At 39.7% G+C, this 20311-nt stretch overlaps 2 protein-coding genes across 2 annotated transcripts in view; one reads left to right on the top strand and one right to left on the bottom strand.

Moving 5' to 3' along the window:
- Positions 1-1294: 1294 nt before the first annotated feature.
- On the bottom strand, positions 1295-7557 carry srp9 (signal recognition particle 9). The gene is made up of 3 exons (XM_085372917.1): positions 7394-7557; positions 7180-7248; positions 1295-1998 (listed from the first exon to the last, which is right to left on the bottom strand). The coding sequence occupies exons 1-3, from the start codon at positions 7463-7465 to the stop codon at positions 1879-1881; spliced, it is 261 nt and encodes an 86-aa protein (XP_085229043.1). The 5' UTR covers positions 7466-7557; the 3' UTR covers positions 1295-1878.
- An 8249-nt stretch (positions 7558-15806) lies between these two features.
- Positions 15807-20311, top strand: part of enah (ENAH actin regulator) — a 149102-nt gene continuing 144597 nt past the window's right edge. The window contains exon 1 of the mRNA XM_085372730.1: positions 15807-16177. Coding sequence (XP_085228856.1) covers positions 16173-16177 — 5 coding nt within the window. The 5' untranslated portion in view covers positions 15807-16172. The remainder of the gene's footprint in view (positions 16178-20311) is intronic.

Here is a 20311-nt window from a genome sequence, read left to right as displayed (position 1 = left end):
CAAAGAAAAGAACAATAGGTACAGAGATACTGAAAAATAAATTACAATCAATTCACGATTTACAGATCAAAGTTGATCTATGAAGGAACAAAACACATGTAGTTTGATTTTTATGTGGAGAACGTCATCCCGCATGACTGATTTATTGGTGGCTTAGGCTGTTGGACATTTGCACCTTAGAGAGCTCAAGGAGCTCAGTGACACCCTAATCCAGATCTGGAAAAAGATCCCCAGGACACCATCCACTGTTACATTAGGAGCATTCTCCAACAACATCATCCCCAGTGCCACTCATGGGGGAGAGCACATCATGTTTGAGACCGTTCTGCAGCTGCCATCCTACCTCAGAGCCGGGGTCTGTACAAGGAAGAAGGTTCAGCATATCCACGACATCTTTCCAGCTGCTCATTTCACAAAACTATAATTTTAGAAACCAACATATTATCAAATATCATAGTTTCTATTTTGTTTTTCAACAAGAGGTTTGTATACTCCTGTTTTCCTTCATGTGCAGCTTTGCTTATTCTCTTTGGACTTGCCCCCAGGCTCCTTATTTCTATTGTTTGGATTTTGTGAATGTACTGGTAATTTCAACAATTAAAGGCTCACTTTGAAGTCATCCTTGCGTTTGTGTGCCTGCATTAAACACTCACTCCAGCTTTAAATATGACACAAACAGAAATGTTTATTTTTGCTTCTGTAATACCTTTTTCATATTGATCACTATGAATGAAAAAGTAAAAACAAGAACTTGAAAAATAATTGGACCAAGAATAAAAAAGTTACATAATTCACAAAGGGTTTTTTTTTTTCCTGGGAAAAACTTGGTTAATTAAAACAAACATAACTTTTTCAGCTTCACTGAAATACACAGAAGGCCGATAAATGATCCATGTCCATCTGAGGACAGGATGTTGCTGTGGTGCAGGAGTAAGAGTACCTGAGTACATGAACAACAGGAAGACCGACACACAGGTGATCGTTTAAATTAGTAAGCCCTTTTTAATTCAGTTTGCTTTGCTATATAATATTGCTTAAATTTGTTTTTCTAAATCAGCATCTATATTATATGTTTATTTACTTTGACTTATGACTAAGCTACATAAAACTGTACTTTTTGATTTTGTTGCATTTGAGTTATTTTAACTGCTAGGGCTAAATAAAGGACGTGTTATCTCATTAATTCAAACCCAATGTCATATAAGCTGTCTCGCATAATAACGTTGACGTATGACAGTTGAACACAATATAATCCATAACGAGATGAATAAAAGAGATATATTGCTGACTGGGGTAAACAACCATTTATTGAACATGTCAGTGTGGAAACACTGGGTTTTCTCCACACCCTTGCTGGGAAATCAGAAAGCTCTGCTTCATTCATGTGGCACAATGAGGGGGGACAAAAATCAAAGTAAACTGCGCTTAAACTGAATCTGACATAGCTAGAAAGATGAGAAAAAAAAAGACAAGTTATCTTCATTGCCCATCTTTTTCTTCCCTTTCAAAACTAAAAATTTATGGAAATGTCTTTAAAGAATTCAAGGTGCCAAAGCTGCTTACACAGCAGCTAATGTTGTTCCACCCCTACACGGATCTTACATTTAACTTACACCATTAGGGATGTGATCATGCCTGTAAAGGAAAAGTGGACAGTGAAACTTAAAAAAAAAAAAAAAAACAAATCCTGAAAATATATACAGTATATATCTATAGCTTCTCTGGCAGCATTAAACCAGTGTAAGCAGCCAGATCCAGCTCCCCACATTCCCGTTTTACAGACTCGTCCCACTCTGATGTTTCTATTCTCTCAGCAGCACCACCATGTCCTCTGAACTCAGTCCGAGAGCTCCAAAACTTTAGCTCTTCAAGAGCATTTTAGTCCGTCTCCATGGCACCACTGTGCGTCTCCTTGGACACCATGAGTCTCATCAGCTTCCCATGGAGCTTTTCAATCTTCTTCACGTCCTGGGCCTGGTCTGTCTTGTATTGTAAACACTGTAAAGATGGAGAAGACACCAAATGAAGGCAGTTACAGCATGAAAACTACAGGTTTTTACGGTTTTATAGTAGTGATTAAGTAGTCACCTAAATGATAGAGTTACATTGTTGCTTTCTTTTGGTGGTGCACACCTTTTTGTAAATCAATAATTGCTTGATACAGAGTTACATTATTTTGGCATGTGTACACGGTTCTACACTCAATGCCTTTTTAAAATAAATCTTACTATAATTATGTGACAAGAACACAATCAGCATCTTCTTAGCTCATGGATGAAATCCAAACTTCAATTAGACTGTAACTGGTCACAGAAGTCATTGTTATGCTTTGTAGCCTTGTGTAGCAGCACCACAGCTCTCCACTTGAGCAAGACCCACCATCAACAACAATATTCCAACACATTGGAGCTGGGGTTGGGTTTACAACCATGAGAGGTGAGCCTTAAGAGAGCTCAGCAACATCCAGGAACACCACACCACCACAACTACAACTAATTAAGCCAGCACCAAGTACCCAGGGAAGACCGGCACAGACACAGGGAGAACATGCAATCTCCACAGAGAATGAACCTAGCCAGGATTCAAACCAGGGACATTTTTGCTGTTAAGTTACAGTGAAAACAACCAATTCAGGTCCCTGGCTGGTCAACCGGTGCATCTCTAGAAAACATCAACCAAACAACACGCACTATGACACAGCTGTGCTTGATGTGTTGGTTACCAAACAGCCCCACTTATATTCTCATATGAATAATACTAGACTCAAAGCAGTCTTCACCATGTATCACAACCCAAAAATTAAAGATATTAATTCCAGTCCAAAGATCCATTAATTACTTTATACAAACTGTATGCGATGATTTACAAAGGGTCATTCCAATTTCAATACAAATTTCATGGCCCAAGTAAAGGCTTGTCTAGCCACTTTCAAGTCATTTGTTTCCACAGGCAATAATAAAATATGGCTCTCTCAAAACTTTATCTCAAAAGGATAAAAGCCTGAAATTTTCACTTGTTTTTCTTTACACAGAGCTGAATCAGGACCTGTAATTTGTGACTGAAATATATAAAAACAAATGCCAGTACTGGCTAGTTGAAAACTATAAGCAGTCCTGTAAAGTACCATATATGAGCACACATTAATAATAATACAAAATAAATACATAAATAAAAACCTTCACATTGAGAAGTACTTATAACTGAAATCATTATTTTGTTAAATATATGCATATCCTTCATTTTTCAAGACCCACGTTGTAAGCAGCATGGTCAAGAAGCACTCTCATATTTCAGATTATGCTATCTATCTATGCGCACACACACACAAACTTTTGCAGCGTTCATTCATGCAGTCAGTATATCGAATGCCTGTGGCAGTTGTGGCATTAAGATTAGGGCTGGGTTATACTTATACATCAGACTGCAAGTTATGCCATGTCGACATGGCAACTTGGCTTTGCAAGACTACTTATGTGGAATAACTTACTAAGCCATTTTTCGTAACTTTTAATTGTTTTGCTATATTTACTTTTCAAGATCAATTCTACCTGCCACTTTGAGACTTATCGCCCTGAAGAAGTCTTGTAATTAAGATTACATTTAAAACTCCTACTGGCAAGCAGGGATCAGGAAATTACAAGTTAAAAAGTATTCTACGTGTTTTATTTTGTATTATTGTGAAATACAGCTAGACACCACTCACAAGCTGCTGCTCAGTGGCTTTTGCCATGTGATATTTGTATTATTAGTGTGTGCTAAAATATGGCACTTTAAGTGCTTAATTTATTCATTTTTTATAACCAATGCACTTTAAAAAAATAATAATAATAATAATAAAATATATATATATATATATATATATATATATATATATATATATATATATATATATATATATATATATGGGAACCATGAAGAGGCCGCTAGAAAAGCTGCAACCACCAAGTACCTGCAGAGGGTCAGGCAAGTCCTGAGGAGTCAGCTGAATGGTAAGAACAAGATCCGGGCCATCAACACGTACGCCCTGCCCGTGATCAGGTACCCTGCTGGGGTAATAGGCTGGCCAAAGGAGGAGATAGAAGCCACTGACATAAAGACAAGAAAGCTCCTTACCATGCATGGAGGGTTTCACCCCAAATCCAGCACCCTGAGGCTGTACGCTAAGCGGAAGGAAGGGGGCCGGGGACTGGTGAGTGTCAGCACCACAGTCCAGGATGAGACAACGAACATCCAAGAATACATTAGGAAGATGGCCCCAACTGACCGAGTGCTCAGTGAATACCTCAGGCAGCAGAAACCCAAGAAAGAGGAGGGAGACGAAGAACCATCATGGAAGGACAGGCCCCTGCACGGTATGTACCACCGGCAGATAGAGGAGGTGGCTGATATCCAGAAATCCTACCAGTGGCTGGACAAAGCTGGACTGAAAGACAGCACAGAGGCACTAATCATGGCAGCACAAGAACAAGCTCTGAGCACAAGATCCATAGAGGCTGGGGTCTATCACACCAGGCAAGGCCCCAGGTGCAGGCTGTGTAAAGATGCCCCAGAGACAATCCAGCACATAACAGCAGGGTGCAAGATGCTAGCAGGCAAGGCATACATGGAACGCCATAACCAAGTGGCCGGCATAGTGTACAGGAACATCTGTGCCGAGTATAACCTGGAAGTCCCGAGGTCAAAATGGGAGATGCCCCCAAGGGTGGTGAAGAATGACCGAGCTAAGATCCTGTGGGACTTCCAGATACAGACGGACAAAATGGTGGTGGCTAACCAACCGGACATAGTGGTGGTAGACAAACAGAAGAAGATGGCCGTAGTGATCGATGTAGCAGTTCCGAATGACAGCAATATCAGGAAGAAGGAACATGAGAAGCTGGAGAAATACCAAGGGCTCAGAGAAGAGCTCGAGAGGATGTGGAGGGTGAAGGTAACGGTGGTCCCCGTGGTAATCGGAGCACTAGGTGCGGTGACTCCCAAGCTAGGCGAGTGGCTCCAGCAGATCCCGGGAACAACATCGGAGATCTCTGTCCAGAAGAGCGCAGTCCTGGGAACAGCTAAGATACTGCGCAGGACCCTCAAGCTCCCAGGCCTCTGGTAGAGGACCCGAGCTTGAAGGATAAACCGCCCGCAGGGGCGTGCTGGGTGTTTTTTTTTTTTTTTTTTATATCTATATGGGGTGCAACGATACACAAAATTCACAGTTCGATGTTTTTTTCCATACAAAAAAATGTTCATGCCATTGAACAAAAATGTTCAAAGGCATGAAAAACAATTTGTCATTTCTTAAAATTATAAATATATATTTTAACTCTAAAGTACAGTTTTTAAATTTAATGTTGCTGAAACAACAAAGTAATAAAAAAAAAATACATCTCTCTGATCGACAAATCACTCATCTTTGGAAAAGAGAGTTTATTACAGAGAAATGTCTCTTTCCAAAATAAAAGCTATACTATACGCTTCTTCTGGGCTATATTCTCAGCAGCATATTAAACATATCAGGTCCCCATAAGGAGAATCATGTGCTAACGGCTGTCTAAATGACTCGGGTAAAGTTAGTAGCATGCTTGCTTGTTGTGTTTGTCTGCTTCCACTTGTCTTTGCACTAGGATGATGTCGGAGTAAATGTGCAGTCATATTCGTTATGTTCCCACTAGTGCTGTCAGCGTTAATCTCGTTGAAATGACGTTAACGGCACAACACGGCAAATATCCGTTAACGAGCTACCGCGGATCGCCTCGTGCGTGGGGCTGGACGGCCAACACGTTAACGAGCAAACTGCGCTAACGCACTAGTTCCCACCAATGTAATAGAGCATTGCGTGGCACATCCAACATACTGTTTTACTTTTGTCCATGACGCGCTTACCTTCAGGGTCATACGTCACATGAAAACCAAAATAGTTCCAAACGCCAGATCTGAATGAGGGTGGGGGAGGTTCAATTTGCCATGTTGGAAAGAGAGCTTAACTTCTGTCTGCTAGCTTGCCCTGCGCTCAGTGAATCTGCGTTCGACTACTCCGCCTAGGCTGCACTGTCGAGCGCAGATCCACTGAGCGCTCAACACAGACAGCATAGTCAGAAGGAAAGTTGATAAAATAGATTAAAAATTTTGTATTGTTCGATACATATGCGTACCGAACCGAAAGCACTGTATGGAACGGTTCAATATCAATACGAGTATCGTTGCACCCCTAATATATATTATAATATAATATAACATAAATATATATATGTGTGTGTGTGTGTCCTAAAGTACAGAGTATGTTTCAATCCTGTACTAAGAAATATCAAAATGAAAATTTCCAGCTTTTATCTTTAATAGTTTTAATAGTTTGAGATGTTCATGTTCAAACATTGAAATTTGAGGCAAAGTGCACAAACATGCTAGATGGAGATGTTGAGCAGAAGGCTCACAATGATTTGAGACTGAATTAATCATATGCCATTACCTCACTTAAAGAAAAAGTGGACAAAGTGGCATGATAATCTACATACTGTCATTTTCTCCTGTGCCTAAGAACCATTTAAGCCTCTTTACCCTGATTTTATATGAATTTATGGATAAATGATTTTAAAACGAAATTAAATCTAAGAACTTTCTTAGCATTTTGACAATGGGATCTACTCCAAGTATTAAGAAAGTTTGTGAATATATGGCTAGATGCCAATATTATAAATCTGTAGTCTTCTCTAAAGATGAGTTTACCCGCCAACCTTCCAAAAGAATTCATAGAAGTGAAGAATTTGGGATATCTGGAATATAATGCAGCCAGGTCATTAGACATTGGGTATCACTGTCAAGTAAGCCTAATATTTCTACCATAAAATGAACACGGAAAAATCCAGCGCAACACAGGAAGAAGAAAAACAGCTAAAATGGTGTATCCCCCTCCCACTGCTCACACTTTATTACACAACAAAACGTAAAATATTACAGGAGCTTTATTAAACAAAAAAAGAAAAAAAAAACTCGCAGCTGCTAGCCTGCTTGTGTTACTCTGCTACACGTTACGATTTAGCCTCACACAAACTAGTACCAGCAGACTCAGAAAACAAAGAGAGAAGTTTCTGGCTGCTCGTCCAAAAAACAAGTTTTAAGAGCTTTCTCAAGAGAACCTCTCATATTTCACTGGCTGGTACAAACAATTCCACGTTTTTTCCTCGGTGTACTTACCACAGCATTGTCAGTCACTTTAATGCACAGGTTTCCGTCGCAGTGTCTGTATTTTAGAACCACTCTGACCTGAAAAAAAGAAATAACATAACAAAAATGTTCAGAATTTAACATGAAAAAATATCGAACCACCAGTCAGCACAGTCACGTCGCTAACGTGCCATTTAGCTAACAGGCTATCCAGTATGGTACTTATTAAATAAAGCGTTATTACCTTCATTGGGTCTGTCAGATACAGTTTTTCTGCTGCACGGGCGAACTCCTCCCACGTCTGATAGTAAGGCATTGTTTTCACAAATACAATACTAACAAAAGCAGAAAACAAGTTTGAATCGGATGTTCGCGTTTGCTAACTTCGGAACACCACATCAGCAGCAACGTGAGTACAACCAATCAGACCGAAGAGACCACGGCGCGAACCCATATCCGGTGTGCGCATTCAAAATAAAAGCACAAGACTTGAACTTACTGAAAAATCACAAAAAAAGGTAAGAGTACCGTAAATCGAGCAGTGCTCCCTTACAAGCTATTAAAAGAGACGACGAACTGAAACACTGACTTGATAAAAATCCTAGACCTGATTAGACCTTTGATCTTTTAAGCCTGAAACTCTGATTGGGACCTGGCATTTTTGTTTGTTTGTTTTCTTTGGGAGGGGGGGGGGGTCTCTGTATGTTTGTTTGATCGTGTCATTTCATTCATCTGAAGGTGGCAAAATTCCCTCTGAATAAATAAGGGCCTTCAAAAAAATTATGTGCTGTGAACACAGGCCATAGAAAAGAAAAATCCAACACTGAGGGAAATCAATGTCACTAATGGAGCAGAGAGAAAATAAAATAATGTAGACTAATAGAAATCATCTAACTCCTAACTCTTGTGTCTTGGGGTGAGTTTAGTCAGAAAGATATGATTATATATGTATAAACAGCACTAGCAATGAAATATTACAAAGTTTTAAAACATTTACATTTAATTTAAGCCTTCAAAATTAATGTTTCATCAAGATACGGCCACATGATATAGGCTGACCTGAAATGCAAGATGAATAAATTGATATAACATACTTCCTCAATGAGCCTTTTTTAAACAGTGGTTTAAAAAGATTAAGTTAAAAGAAAACACATAACAAATAGCTTATTTAAGCAGAATGGTATAAAAGGCAATAAGAGGCAGACACGTTTGTTGATAAGGCACAAACCTGAAATTTCATTAAATGCAATCAAATAAAATCAGCATACACTTAAATTTTTGAAAACTTAAGTAATAACATAACACATGACAAAGTAAATAGATATTTCGAATTCAACAAAGCAAAAGTAAGCAGTTACGCAGAGTCATATAGAACAGTTTTTAATTTGTTTATTTATTTGTGTATTTATTTACACTGTACACTTTATGGAATGTCATACACTAGTTCAGTAACGTAAATATTGCCTCTCGTTTTTCTGAGCAGTCGGGATGGTTTGTTTTGCTTTTGTTTTGAAATTGTACACAGGCCCAGACCCGGAAATGTTACTGTGCTGTAAAGCGTGGGAATGCCTTTATGTCGCCTCCAAGTGGTTGTGGTTAAAGACGACTAAAATAACAAAATATGTATATCAAAATTTAAAATCATACACCCCAAGTATTTAGAATATTGAACGGCAGCAAAGTAAAGTACTTAAGTAATAATAATACAAATAACAATAATAATAAGAAATGAAAAAAAATGAGGACATGCTCATTATGTAAATTTCAAGTAAAAAATATTATATGTTGAAAATGAGAAATTATTATTATATTTTAAACATATGTGATCATTTTAAATGTGGCTGTTAAATTAAAAGAGAAAATCACAATCACAACACAAAGTTTTAAAGAAATGAACAATTTCATCCAGAGTGATACATATTAATTACAAACACAAAGGACAGGAACGAGAAACGAGCACTAATGTAACACTACTCCTTTTTATCAGTTAAGTAGAGTTTCTAAATTATTTACACATGACTGCACTCTTTGATTTACACATTACACATAACACATAAAAAGAGGGTTACACCTTCACACTATTGTCACATAAATGTCAGAGTTGGGGTGTGAAGTGAACCCAACTACATGAAATAGAATCTCTGGGTGTTTGCTATTAATTTGTTAAGATTAGTGGCAAAGAACCAGTTAGGTTTTTTTCTTAACTTAATTAGTTAAGAAAAAAAAAGCATAGCAGCAGGAAAAATACCTTATAATTGAAGCAGAGCAAAAACAAAAACAAAAAAACCCTAAAACAAAATAAAAAAACAAAACTCAGGAAACTAAACTGATGCCCAGAGAAACAAACAGGGAAAAAAGAGACAACTGCACTGAGACAAAGACTGACAAGATGACAGATAAAAGAAAACAGAGGAAGGCAAAGGATATAGGAAGCAACATATATGGAAACCCCGAAGGAACTAAACACACAAAAGTCAAAGTAGCAAATGGACCAAGAATGACAAAACAATGGTTTGCAAATTAACACAAAAAAACAACCTTAACAGTCACTGTGAATCCTCTGAGGTCCAAGAAACCCCAATTCTTACCCAGGGCTATCACAGTATGTAATTTTTGTTTTTATGAAATTGTTCTCTCATGTCTTCACAACCAGGGAGCAAAGAAAATAACAATTTTAACTGAAACACATCTAAATCTTCTCACGTTTTCCCTATAAATTTAGGGTTCCATTTATGACTTACTGTCTTATAGCAGGGGTGGGGAACTCCAGGCCTCAAGGGCCGGTGTCCTGGAGGTTTTAGATATAACCGTGGGTCAACACGCCTGATTTAAATGATTAGTTCATTATGAGTCCTCTGGAGAACTTCAAGACATGTTGAAGAGGTAATTTGGGCATTTAAATCAGCTATGTTGGATAAAGGACACATCTAAAACCTGCAAGACACCGGCCCTTGAAGCCTGGAGTTCCCCATCCCTGTCTTAGAGCTCAGAGGATTAGGACTAATAAGTACCAATGCACCTAAGGTACTAGAAAAATATTTTAGTGAAGTAAGTGTGGAAAAGAATTACAGTACCCAAATACAAAGATGTTTTTTAACACTGGCAGAATGTTGGTAATGTTGTGGAGATCATTTCATGGTCTCCACACTAGATGGCAGACAGAGTTCACTGGCATCTGGGGTGAACTTTAGAGACCTAATGAGCGCAGAAGAAAACTGATGCAACAAAACTGAGTTCAGATCAGGCTGCTTGCATCAGGATTTGGATGGTGCCCTTTTGCCTTTGAGCAGTTTGCAGTGAGAGTATGCTTCATTTGCCTCAGATCTAATGACATTTACTGCTTCATTGTGTTAGATGTCACAACAACAGAGCTGGTGAGGAGTGGGCGTTGTGCTGATGGTTCATTCATCATCGGTGAGTCAGTCACAGCTCAGTCACTCGAGTGGATGACTTGTATTGATTTCGGATTTTAGGATGGATGGTGCTAGTGTTTCGACACATACACACCCACGGGGACTCCATCCTCACAGAAGAACACAGCGACAAGACCCTTCATGAACAAACTGACAAAACACAGGCTTTTAGCACGAAGAACCTGCATCTCAGAGGCAACATTGCAAACTATAGCTGCCTCTAATGTTGTGGTAAAAGTCTGTTTGTCCTTTCCACTACATACAGTTTGATAATGATATTTCTAGGAAGCTGTTAGATGTCCTAGAAGAGGATAATAGAATGTGTAATCTGTTATGTTTTGGGATTTGCCACCTTGTACTTGCAGTCTACAAGAACTATAGAGTCAGGTCTTGAGTCAGGTCTTTCCGTTCGGCTATAAAACCACAACGACACACAGGAGTGGTTTGTGCACTTATACAATTCAGGGAGGAGGAGGATCTCCTTCAGCTACATAAATAAATAGTCCTTTCAGTTTTGTGGACTAACTGATTCAGCCTCACCTCTGATAAGCTTCTTTCAGCCCTTTTGTGTGTCAGTAGCTTACAGGACTTCACTTGATGATGGACATGTGATATATCCCACACACATATGGCTGAAATTCAAGCAACCAGTTAAAATAGAAACACTCGCTGTGGCTGCGGATCTGTAATGGTGACAACAGGATGACAATTTTGCTTCTCACTGACTTGCACATTAATAATCGTCAGGGATCAGCAGTCAGCGTTTTTACCACACCAGCATGAACTCTCACATCAGTCCACTCACACATAAACACACACCCGCAGTAGAGAGAGTGACCAGCAGTAAATCACACAGTTTGTGTCAGGCACCACCTGTGGCAGAACATCAGCTGTCTGTGTTTCTGACACCTGTTTGTCTTTGTGGGGAGGGCTACAAGTTGTTTTTGTGTGTGTGTACTTGAAAGTAAAATCCTCAAATGTATTTTCTCAGTCAAAGACATTAATAAAAATTCCCATCAGAGTAGGGAGGGATTCTTTATGAGACAAAGCCTGTTAAAAGCTTGAGAACCACTGAATCACACTAAAGTCTGAATGTTTCCAGCTTTCATTTTACAGTGTGTTCAGAAAGCATTCAGACCCCTCCCCCGAAATATCACATTTACATAGTCTTTGGCAAAAACACAACGACACATTTCTCTTGATCATTGCTGAGATGTTTCTACACCTTGATTAGAGTCCGCCTGTGCTAAACTCAATTGATTGGATGCGATCTGGAAAGACACACAGCTCTCTATAGAAGGTTTCACAACTGATTATATATATGAGAGCAAATAACAAGCCCAACAAGCGCGCGGGGGGGGGGGGGGGGGGGGGTATAGTGAGAGAGATGACCAAGGACCTAATGATCACTTTGACTAAAGGACAGAAGAAGAAGACCACATGGATAACTATCACTGGAGCTCTCCATTGATCTAGGCTTTATGACTAATAAGCAATATAATTCTAGCTGTGAAATAAATGTATGCAGTGAAATGTACAATGCACAACCCTGAAATTTAGTGACGGAAACATGTAAGTACAGTGAAAGCACTTCACAAAACTTGTGACATGGTGTAACTCAGCTCATAACCTTAGCGCGTCGGAGCAGTATGCCTCATGCGATAGAGCGGCTGTGGCGTGCAAGACCTCTGTCTGGTTGAGCATTTGGAGCCTTGCTACCAAACCGGCATTTCATCTCCGAGAAATTTATCCCAGAGAGAAGTAAAGCAAGTGTGTAAGTTCATTTTGGAATGTCTGTAAAGCATTCCCACGTTAAGCATAATAACAACGGATATATGTAGCGACTGCTCCTCATTCTCTCCCTCCCTCTCCTGTTGCTACTTCAATGATCAGCTGATTGGCTTTTCTGTCGTGAGTCCGTCTCTCTTGCTTGTTTTTGGCCCACTTTGCACCAGAAAGAGGAAACCAGCGGCTGAACAACAGCAGCACGTTTAAGCTTGATAAGCTGTTGTTAGAATTTATTTAATATTAGTTTCTACACCAGGATCCTTTTCTACCTAGCTGACGGCTGGTAACTGTGCAGGGGCGGATCTAGCAAAGTTTTGCCAGGGGGGCAGGTAGGGCATTAACAGGGAAAAGAGGGGTACTAAGAAATACTTATCTTTCTTATTCTCGTCTAAAACGTCTAGCTTTTAATAAATAATTATCTGAATCTTACACCCAAAGTTTTAATCTGATGTAAAATGTATAGAATGACGAGGCAGAGGGTGGGGGGTGGTTCCTTGTTTTTTTTTTTGCTGGGAGTTTGCAACCCTATTAGTTAGGTTGTTTAATATTTCTGCTAAGTACTCTTTAAAATGCCAGAATAGGGAGGATGGTGTAGGTTTAAGTTTATTAGATTGATCATTATTGTCAGTAGCAGTTTTCGATACGAGCGACACGGGCGGTTGCCCGGGCGGCATCGTGGTGGGGGGCGGCATCACGCCCATTTACTTGTACTCATGCTGCCCGACGTCATGCCAGCGCATATTGGGAATGTCACAGGCACCGATCGGTTTTCTATCGCCCATTTGCTGGGAGTAAGGGCGCCCTCGTTTGCGTAGTGCGCCTGCTGCTTGCGGCACAGGGAGAAGAGGGCGGGGCGGCGGGGGATTCTCTGGCTGGCTGGAGCAGCATCTAATAACCAACCCGCAAAATAAAACTAAATAAAAACAAACCAAACACGAAAACAACAGACATTATAATACAGACTTATAATTTGCACCGCTGTTTTTTCAAAATTCCATATGCGCAAAGTAAGCGCGAGAGCCCTCGGTGCGCCTGCTCGCTGCTGAAGTCAAAGTAAACTTTATTGTCATCTCCGCTACATACAGTCCAGGATATAGAGAGACGAGGCTCCAGTTACAACAGTGCAAGTAAACAAACAATAAATATAAGAAGAGTAAGAAAATAAATATACACTTTAGGACTTTTAGTGAAGGGATCAATAACAATTTAAAATTTATATTTGATGATTTAAAGTCTCACACACAAACCGTCGAAAGGGGAGGGGGGCCCTGCCGCTTCCAAACAGAGCACATTTCATTTATAATGTTGTAAATCCAAGTCCATTATGTATTCATGATTTGAATCCTGGGTTGTGCGAAATCCCAGAAATAAACCCTAGACAAAGTGATTCTGTGAACTAAGGTGTAGGTCTATTAGGTTATGTTGTGGTGATCCTCGGGTTGGGGGGTGATTGTTCATACTGGAGTGCAAAATTAAAACCAATGGAAGATGGACAAGAAAAGTTCAAAGCCATCAGGTGCTCAGTGTAGAAAAAAGAGAAAAGAAGAGGAGGAGAAAAGAGCAAAAGATACAGGTAAGCAGATGTCATGGCAGGTCATCCTGAAACAATCAGAATCAGAATATTTAACAGTAACAGACTAAACTCCAAACATTATGTAACATTATGTTACAGATTTTACACATTTAAGAAATAGCACTAATATATATATACATATATATATATATATATATATATATATATATATATATAAAAATTGCCCACTCGCCCCTGTAGGTGGTCAATCCTTCAAGCTGGCAGAGGGGGTGTTCGCCCAGGGCACCGAACAGCCTAGGACCGCCACTGAGTATTGTTGAACAATTAAATATTTTGGGTGCAGTGTAGTTTTTGCATACAGGTATAACAGAATTGCTTTAGTTTAAAAGAAAACACAAAAGCTTGACTATGACCTTATACAAAATGCAGCAAGATGTTAAAAAAACTGTTTTATTGATTAAAAAATACACTATATCGGATTCATATCGGTATTGGCAGATATCCAAATTTATGATATCGGTATCGGTATTGGACATAAAAAAGTGGTATCGTGCCATCTGTAGTTTAAACCACTCAGACTGTGACCAAACATGATTCTGTGGTTTGATTAAACTTTGTGGCCTCAGTTCTAAATATTATGTCTGAAGGGAAACCAGGCAGAGCTTATGACCTACTCAATATCATCCCTACAATGAAGTATGGTGGCATCATGGTGTCTGGCTATTTTTCAGCAGAAGGGACTGGAGACTAATTAGGGTTTAGGGAAAGCTGAAAGTAGAAAAGTACAGAGACATCCTCAGTGAAAACCTGTTCCACATGTGGAACAGGTTTTCACTGAGGATGTCTCTGTGACAATTACTTGAAGGTTCACTTTCCAACATGACAATGACAACACAGGAGTCCTAGAGTAGCCCAGTTACTGACCTGAACTCTATTGAACATCTCTGTAGAAACCTGACAATGCCGACTTTCATCATCCAACCTGACAAAACAAACAATAAGAAGAAAAAAGTTGGGAAATAAATGTACAATGGTTGTTGCTTGTTTACTTTACTACTGTTTTCAGTTAGACTGACTAACATAATTACATAATTAAGACTTACATGTTAGTTATCAAGGGCATGAGTAAAATGTTGTGAATGTGTGTAAATCATAATGAAATCCATTTGAACTATTGTCTATAAGTGTGGAAATTAAGATAAAGAACAACGGAGTGTTATTAAAGACATAACCAACTCCTTACAGGAACCAGTCAACGCAGAAACACTGAAAAAGTTATCCACCTCAGTTGTCAAGGGCAACCTGTACGTGCGACGTCTGACAAGCTGCGTAAATTGCTGCATTCAGGTACAGTGCGACATAACCAACTTATGCCGGCTCGCATGAAAAAAAGGCAGCAAGCCGGGTGCTGTTGCCTGAGTTATGTTTCGAACTAAATTAGCCTTCTGTTGTGTTTTTCCAAAATAAGCTTCATTTTATAAAAGGTACAATACATGAAGAAACCTGGACCAGTCCTAGATTGAAATGCATTAGAGGTTTCGACGACAGCAAAGTTGGTGGTAGAACACATAACTTGCAAGTGAAGAAAGGTTATTAAAACGTTATTTTGGGGCAAACATTTTAAACAGTTTTATTACATACGTGCTGATGCTAGACATGCCGATTTTTGTCCATGATGTAACCATTTAAATCAAAGTTCGTTTAGAAAAACTGCCCCAATAAGTGCCTGAAGGAGTTTCAAGACGAAAGGCAATACTTTTCTGTAGACACACCTGGCGCTGGTAAAATTCATTTTTTGTTTGTTTGTTTTAGGGAAGGGGGCATATTTATTCCCGAGAAACTTCAGAGTAGGAGTTTACAGCGGGTCCTTAAACGCAGCACATGTTGAGGCCAGCAGCCAGCGGCAGCAGACCGGTATCCGAGCGGCACAGCGCCGCATCACATAGAGCTGAGTGCGTCAGAAACAGCCGAGAAACGCTGCGATTCTCCGCTTTAGTTCCCAGTGATTCAGTGCCAGCAGCGGAGCGGCGATGCTCTAGAACATGTAGGAGTCGACTGTTTCTTTTTAAGCCACCATTTTCTTTTTTATTTTCCTTTTTTGTACTTTTATCGGATAGCCCGCAAACTGTGAAACATCTTGTCACGCCGTCGTCGGGAGTCCCCATTCATCTTAGGTCGCTTGTATCGTTGAACCGAGCAGCGAACTTTGGTGAAAACTACACAGCAACTCAGCCGTCGTCGTTATTCGAAAGACTCTGTGACATATTTGGCCTGACACCACTTTCACCATGAGGTAGGAAGCCCCTGTCTTCATTCTGAAATAGTGTGAGAGGAGTGAGTGTTTTTTTTTTTTTTTTGGGGGGGGGGGGAAGAGATGAAACAATGAAAACTACAAAATTACGCCAACTTTGCTTCCATAACGGCTTGTATCGAGTAACCGGTGCGCGCCTGCTTGCAGTGCCGTGTTCGCCTTATTAGAGGGTGTTTGTTTGTGGTCAGGTTTTATTAACGCCAGCAGGCGCGCTCAGTTGAATCTGAATTTGTGCTGCATTTGTGGACGTGCATGGGTTTGGAATGGCGCTCGCTTATTCCTCCTGCTGCTGCTACTCCCACTCTGCATGAGAGAGGATTATCTTTCAGCGGTGCTGCTGATGGGGTGGCATTTATTTGATGCCACATCATGATTGTCACACACGCGCAGAGAAGCACACAGAGAATGGCTGGTAAATAAACGCTAGCTCCATAGACACCCAGCCTGAGCGAGTCTGGTGGCAGATGGCGAAGACATATGATAGCTGCTTAAACACATAGTGCAGTTCTGACATGTGTCATGAACTCGGGAGGACACGGGTTTGACAATGTTCGTGCAGCATGTTGGATGTACCACCTGACAAAACCATCATAGCTTACCATGTGTGGCTGTTATGTAGCGTGGAAACATGATATCTTCTGAAGGGAAAGCCTATTCGTGCAGATACTTTGAACGGCTGCTTATTCTATGGAGGTCTGTTTTTGTCCAAATTATTTTCGGATATCTATTGTGCAAATTGTATTTGCATCCTTTCAACTTTACTTCACTTATGGCAAAACACTTTTTGACAAGCAGGTTGTGCTTGATGGTGTCTCTTTTGACACAAACATGTGTCAGTGCTTGTTTAATGTGGAGGGAAGACCCATCCCACACTGTGGTGTTTGGTGGTGACATAACAACGTGGGCTTTTGTGTAAGGAAAAAAGGGGAATGTTGAATGATGTACAACATAGAAACAGATGGTAAGAAATCTTTTAAACCCATAGAGGAAAAAGTTGAATGAATTCTGTTAGTAGTGCTGTGATGTGGTGACCACAGTGATATTCAGTGACAGCAAAATAATCGCTGACGAGTCTCAAGTTAAATGTTTCTCAACTCCAAGGTGAGCATCTGAAGTGACTAGAAATTACTATTACTAATGATAGAATCAGATGAAAATGGGCTCTAGTTTTGTCTCATTCATTTGGCAATAAAAACACTGCTTATGTTTGGAGAAGGGAGTAACTTACAACACGGTGGTGGGACTATTATGCTGTGGGAACGCTTCAGTGTGTTTGGAACTGGGAATCTCATCTAGAAGGAAATATGAATAAAGAAGGACATGTGAAGATTTTAAAAGAGAACCTCAAGCAGTCAGGAGCAAAAGTGGGTCTAGATTATCGCTTTAGTCAGAGAAATGACCCAAAACATACGCAACTTCTTGTGAAGAACCATCATCCGTAGTGAGTGTCCACATGAACAAAATTTCAGCCTCATATAGAGCTGAGTGTGGGAGTGAAAATGAATGCTGTGTTACTTTACTCTTTCTGGGGGTCATGATGTACAATGCATTTCTTGTGGCCTTATTTTCCACGATTTGGTGTAACATTGTTGCACAAGCCTTGAGGTTCCTGAAATGCCTCCTGCATGAGCAGCCACACTGTAATGTTACCACCAAAGTGTCAAGGTCTAGCACTGGCCTTGTTTAGATACATCATGCATGAAAGCTGTATTCTTTTTTTTTTTTTTTTTTTTGTATTTTAAATTTTTTTTTTCTTCAGTTCATGTAGAGCTGCCATCTCCACAGGAATGTGTCCAGAAGAAGTGTTGGATTTACTTGATTCTGTTTGACATGGCTAACATAGCACGGCAATGTTTGTCAGACATTTCCTGTTGCGTGTTTCATTTGTGATGCTCACATTCATCCAGACAAAGCTCAGTGTCAAAACCGCTTCTGTGGACATTTGAGATCTTTATTTTACTGTGTGTGTGTGTGTGTGTGTGTGTGTTAAGAAGTGAGACATGCAGTGTGCAGGAGGCCTGCCTCTTTAAAGAAAACCCTTAATTGAAGCCAGCTGTTGGAATCTCTCTGTAGGCCAAACTGTGGTTAACAATAGTTTTGGTTGTTTCAAAGAGCCGCATGTTGCGTCCGTGTCCCAGAATGGAAACCGCTAACTTCTCATGTCTCTCATTTTCCCATCCTCTTCCTCATATTTCTTAACAACTCCCTCATTAGTTGTTTTTAGTCTCTTATGAGCCCCTGAGCATGTCTTTTAAAATACAAGGAGGAGCGCTGAAAATGAACATCACCAAACTGCAGATAGCAACAGAGAGAAATAAAGGCTGATGTAATTTTTAACACAAGTTGTTTTCAGAGGCAGAAATCTTGTTTAGAAGGAATGTATTTGTGTGTCTGTGTCATAGAACAGGTGTGTGGACGAGTGGCTGCCCCAGCTGCTTGCAGCTGACTCATGCAGGACACTTGTGTGGATCTGTTGTTGTTGGTTTGTTTTTTTTTGTTTTTTTGTCCTTTCCTTGTCCCCCATGTGCCACATGGCTGTGACCACATGAACACCCCAAAGTTATTATCCCATTGAGTATTCAGTACATGCTCCTGGAGGTGAGTATTAGCAAGCCATTTTCAAAATTATCTCCAGCAAAGCGCTGTTCAATTTGTTCCAATCATCACAGCAAAGAAGGCAGTTTGATTATTTAACTCACAGCTGGGCGATGGTGACGGTGGGTGGATGAGTTGACATTTATTTTTGCGCCAGCCACGTTGAAGGGTTCCCCACCCCCCCATTATATTTAAATTTACAATAAGATATAAACCTTTACAATATATATATTTTTTTTAGATGACTAAACTTTTTTTTCTTTCTTTCATAAAACATTTTTGCTTTTAAAATGGTAACTGCTACTTTGCAGAGGCCAAGGAGACTTACTGAAAAACCCAAACTACTGACTGTCAATAAAGAAGTGAACACAGCAAAGTCTGGAAATGCAGTAGTGCCTTGAACCTGCATTCTTTCCAACAGCCATCCAGGGGCTACTCTTGTGGTTGCAAAATGTAGTGAGATTGTGTAAAAGTATGAGTTTGCAGTGTTCTTGGTTTCTCAGTCACATTCATCCTTTGCTTTTGATACCAAGGTTTAAAAACGGTGAAACTCAAGTCTTCAGAACATCAGTCCACAAACTGATTATATGGCTTTAGCAATCTTTTATATAGTGTCAATAACTCAGATATACAATATTAGCTTTTTAAAATTACAATACAATTTTATTTATTTAGCACGTTTAAAACCAGGGGATACACCAAAGTGCTTCACAGTAAAAATAACGGTAAATGATTACACTGAACAGTAAGTCATTAAAACAAGGTAAAATAGAGAAAGTAGAGAAAAGAAACAAAAAGCATTAGTAAGTAGAGAAAGGGAGAGATCATGATTATCCAGAGAAATGAGTAGCGATACAGCAATTAATGAGGTGAGAATTAGCAAATTAGAAAAGCCAGGTTGAATAGGTAAGTTTTCAAGTGTGCTTTAAAGGATTGAATGGAGTCAGAGGCACAAATGGTAGCAGGAAGACTATTCCAGAGGCAAAAGCACGATCACCCCTAGTCTTCAGACGGTGCCTGGGCTGGGCCAGAAGTAACTGACCGGAAGATCGTAAAGAACGGCTGGGAGTACAGAGACTGAGGAGGTCGGTGAGATAGCCCCTGACTATCTCACAGACCTTTGGTGAGATAGCATTTGAAAGTAAGCAGCAGAACTTTAAAATCAATACAAAATTTAATAGGCAGCCAATGTAAGTCAAACTTTCTAAATTTGCAGTTTAAAAAAAAAAATACAATGAAAAGGTTATGTGAGTGGTTTGGTTTGTCTGTTTGTTAGTAGAACTTCTCAGAAAGGTGGGGAAATATAATTCCAGTTTAACCATAGGTGAGGTTAGGCCCAGTTTACAAGTGATAAACTTCAGCTAAACGGATTTCGGAATTATTTGAAGGATTCTTTACTGTTGCAAAATTGGGCATTTTGCGTCAGAACTTACCCAGTTTGATATCAATTAGTTACAAAATAAACAAAAAAAAGGATTGAGAGATGGTATTGATGACGTTAAAACGCCTATTGATTGTTTC

This window comes from Diplotaxodon limnothrissa, linkage group LG15 (assembly GCF_057381915.1).
Source record: "Diplotaxodon limnothrissa isolate DT_005_m linkage group LG15, D_limnothrissa_male_GT1.1, whole genome shotgun sequence".
Lineage (NCBI taxonomy): Eukaryota > Metazoa > Chordata > Actinopteri > Cichliformes > Cichlidae > Diplotaxodon > Diplotaxodon limnothrissa.
Note: the sequence above shows the minus strand (reverse complement) of the source record. Positions and strands in the feature narration are given on the sequence as shown.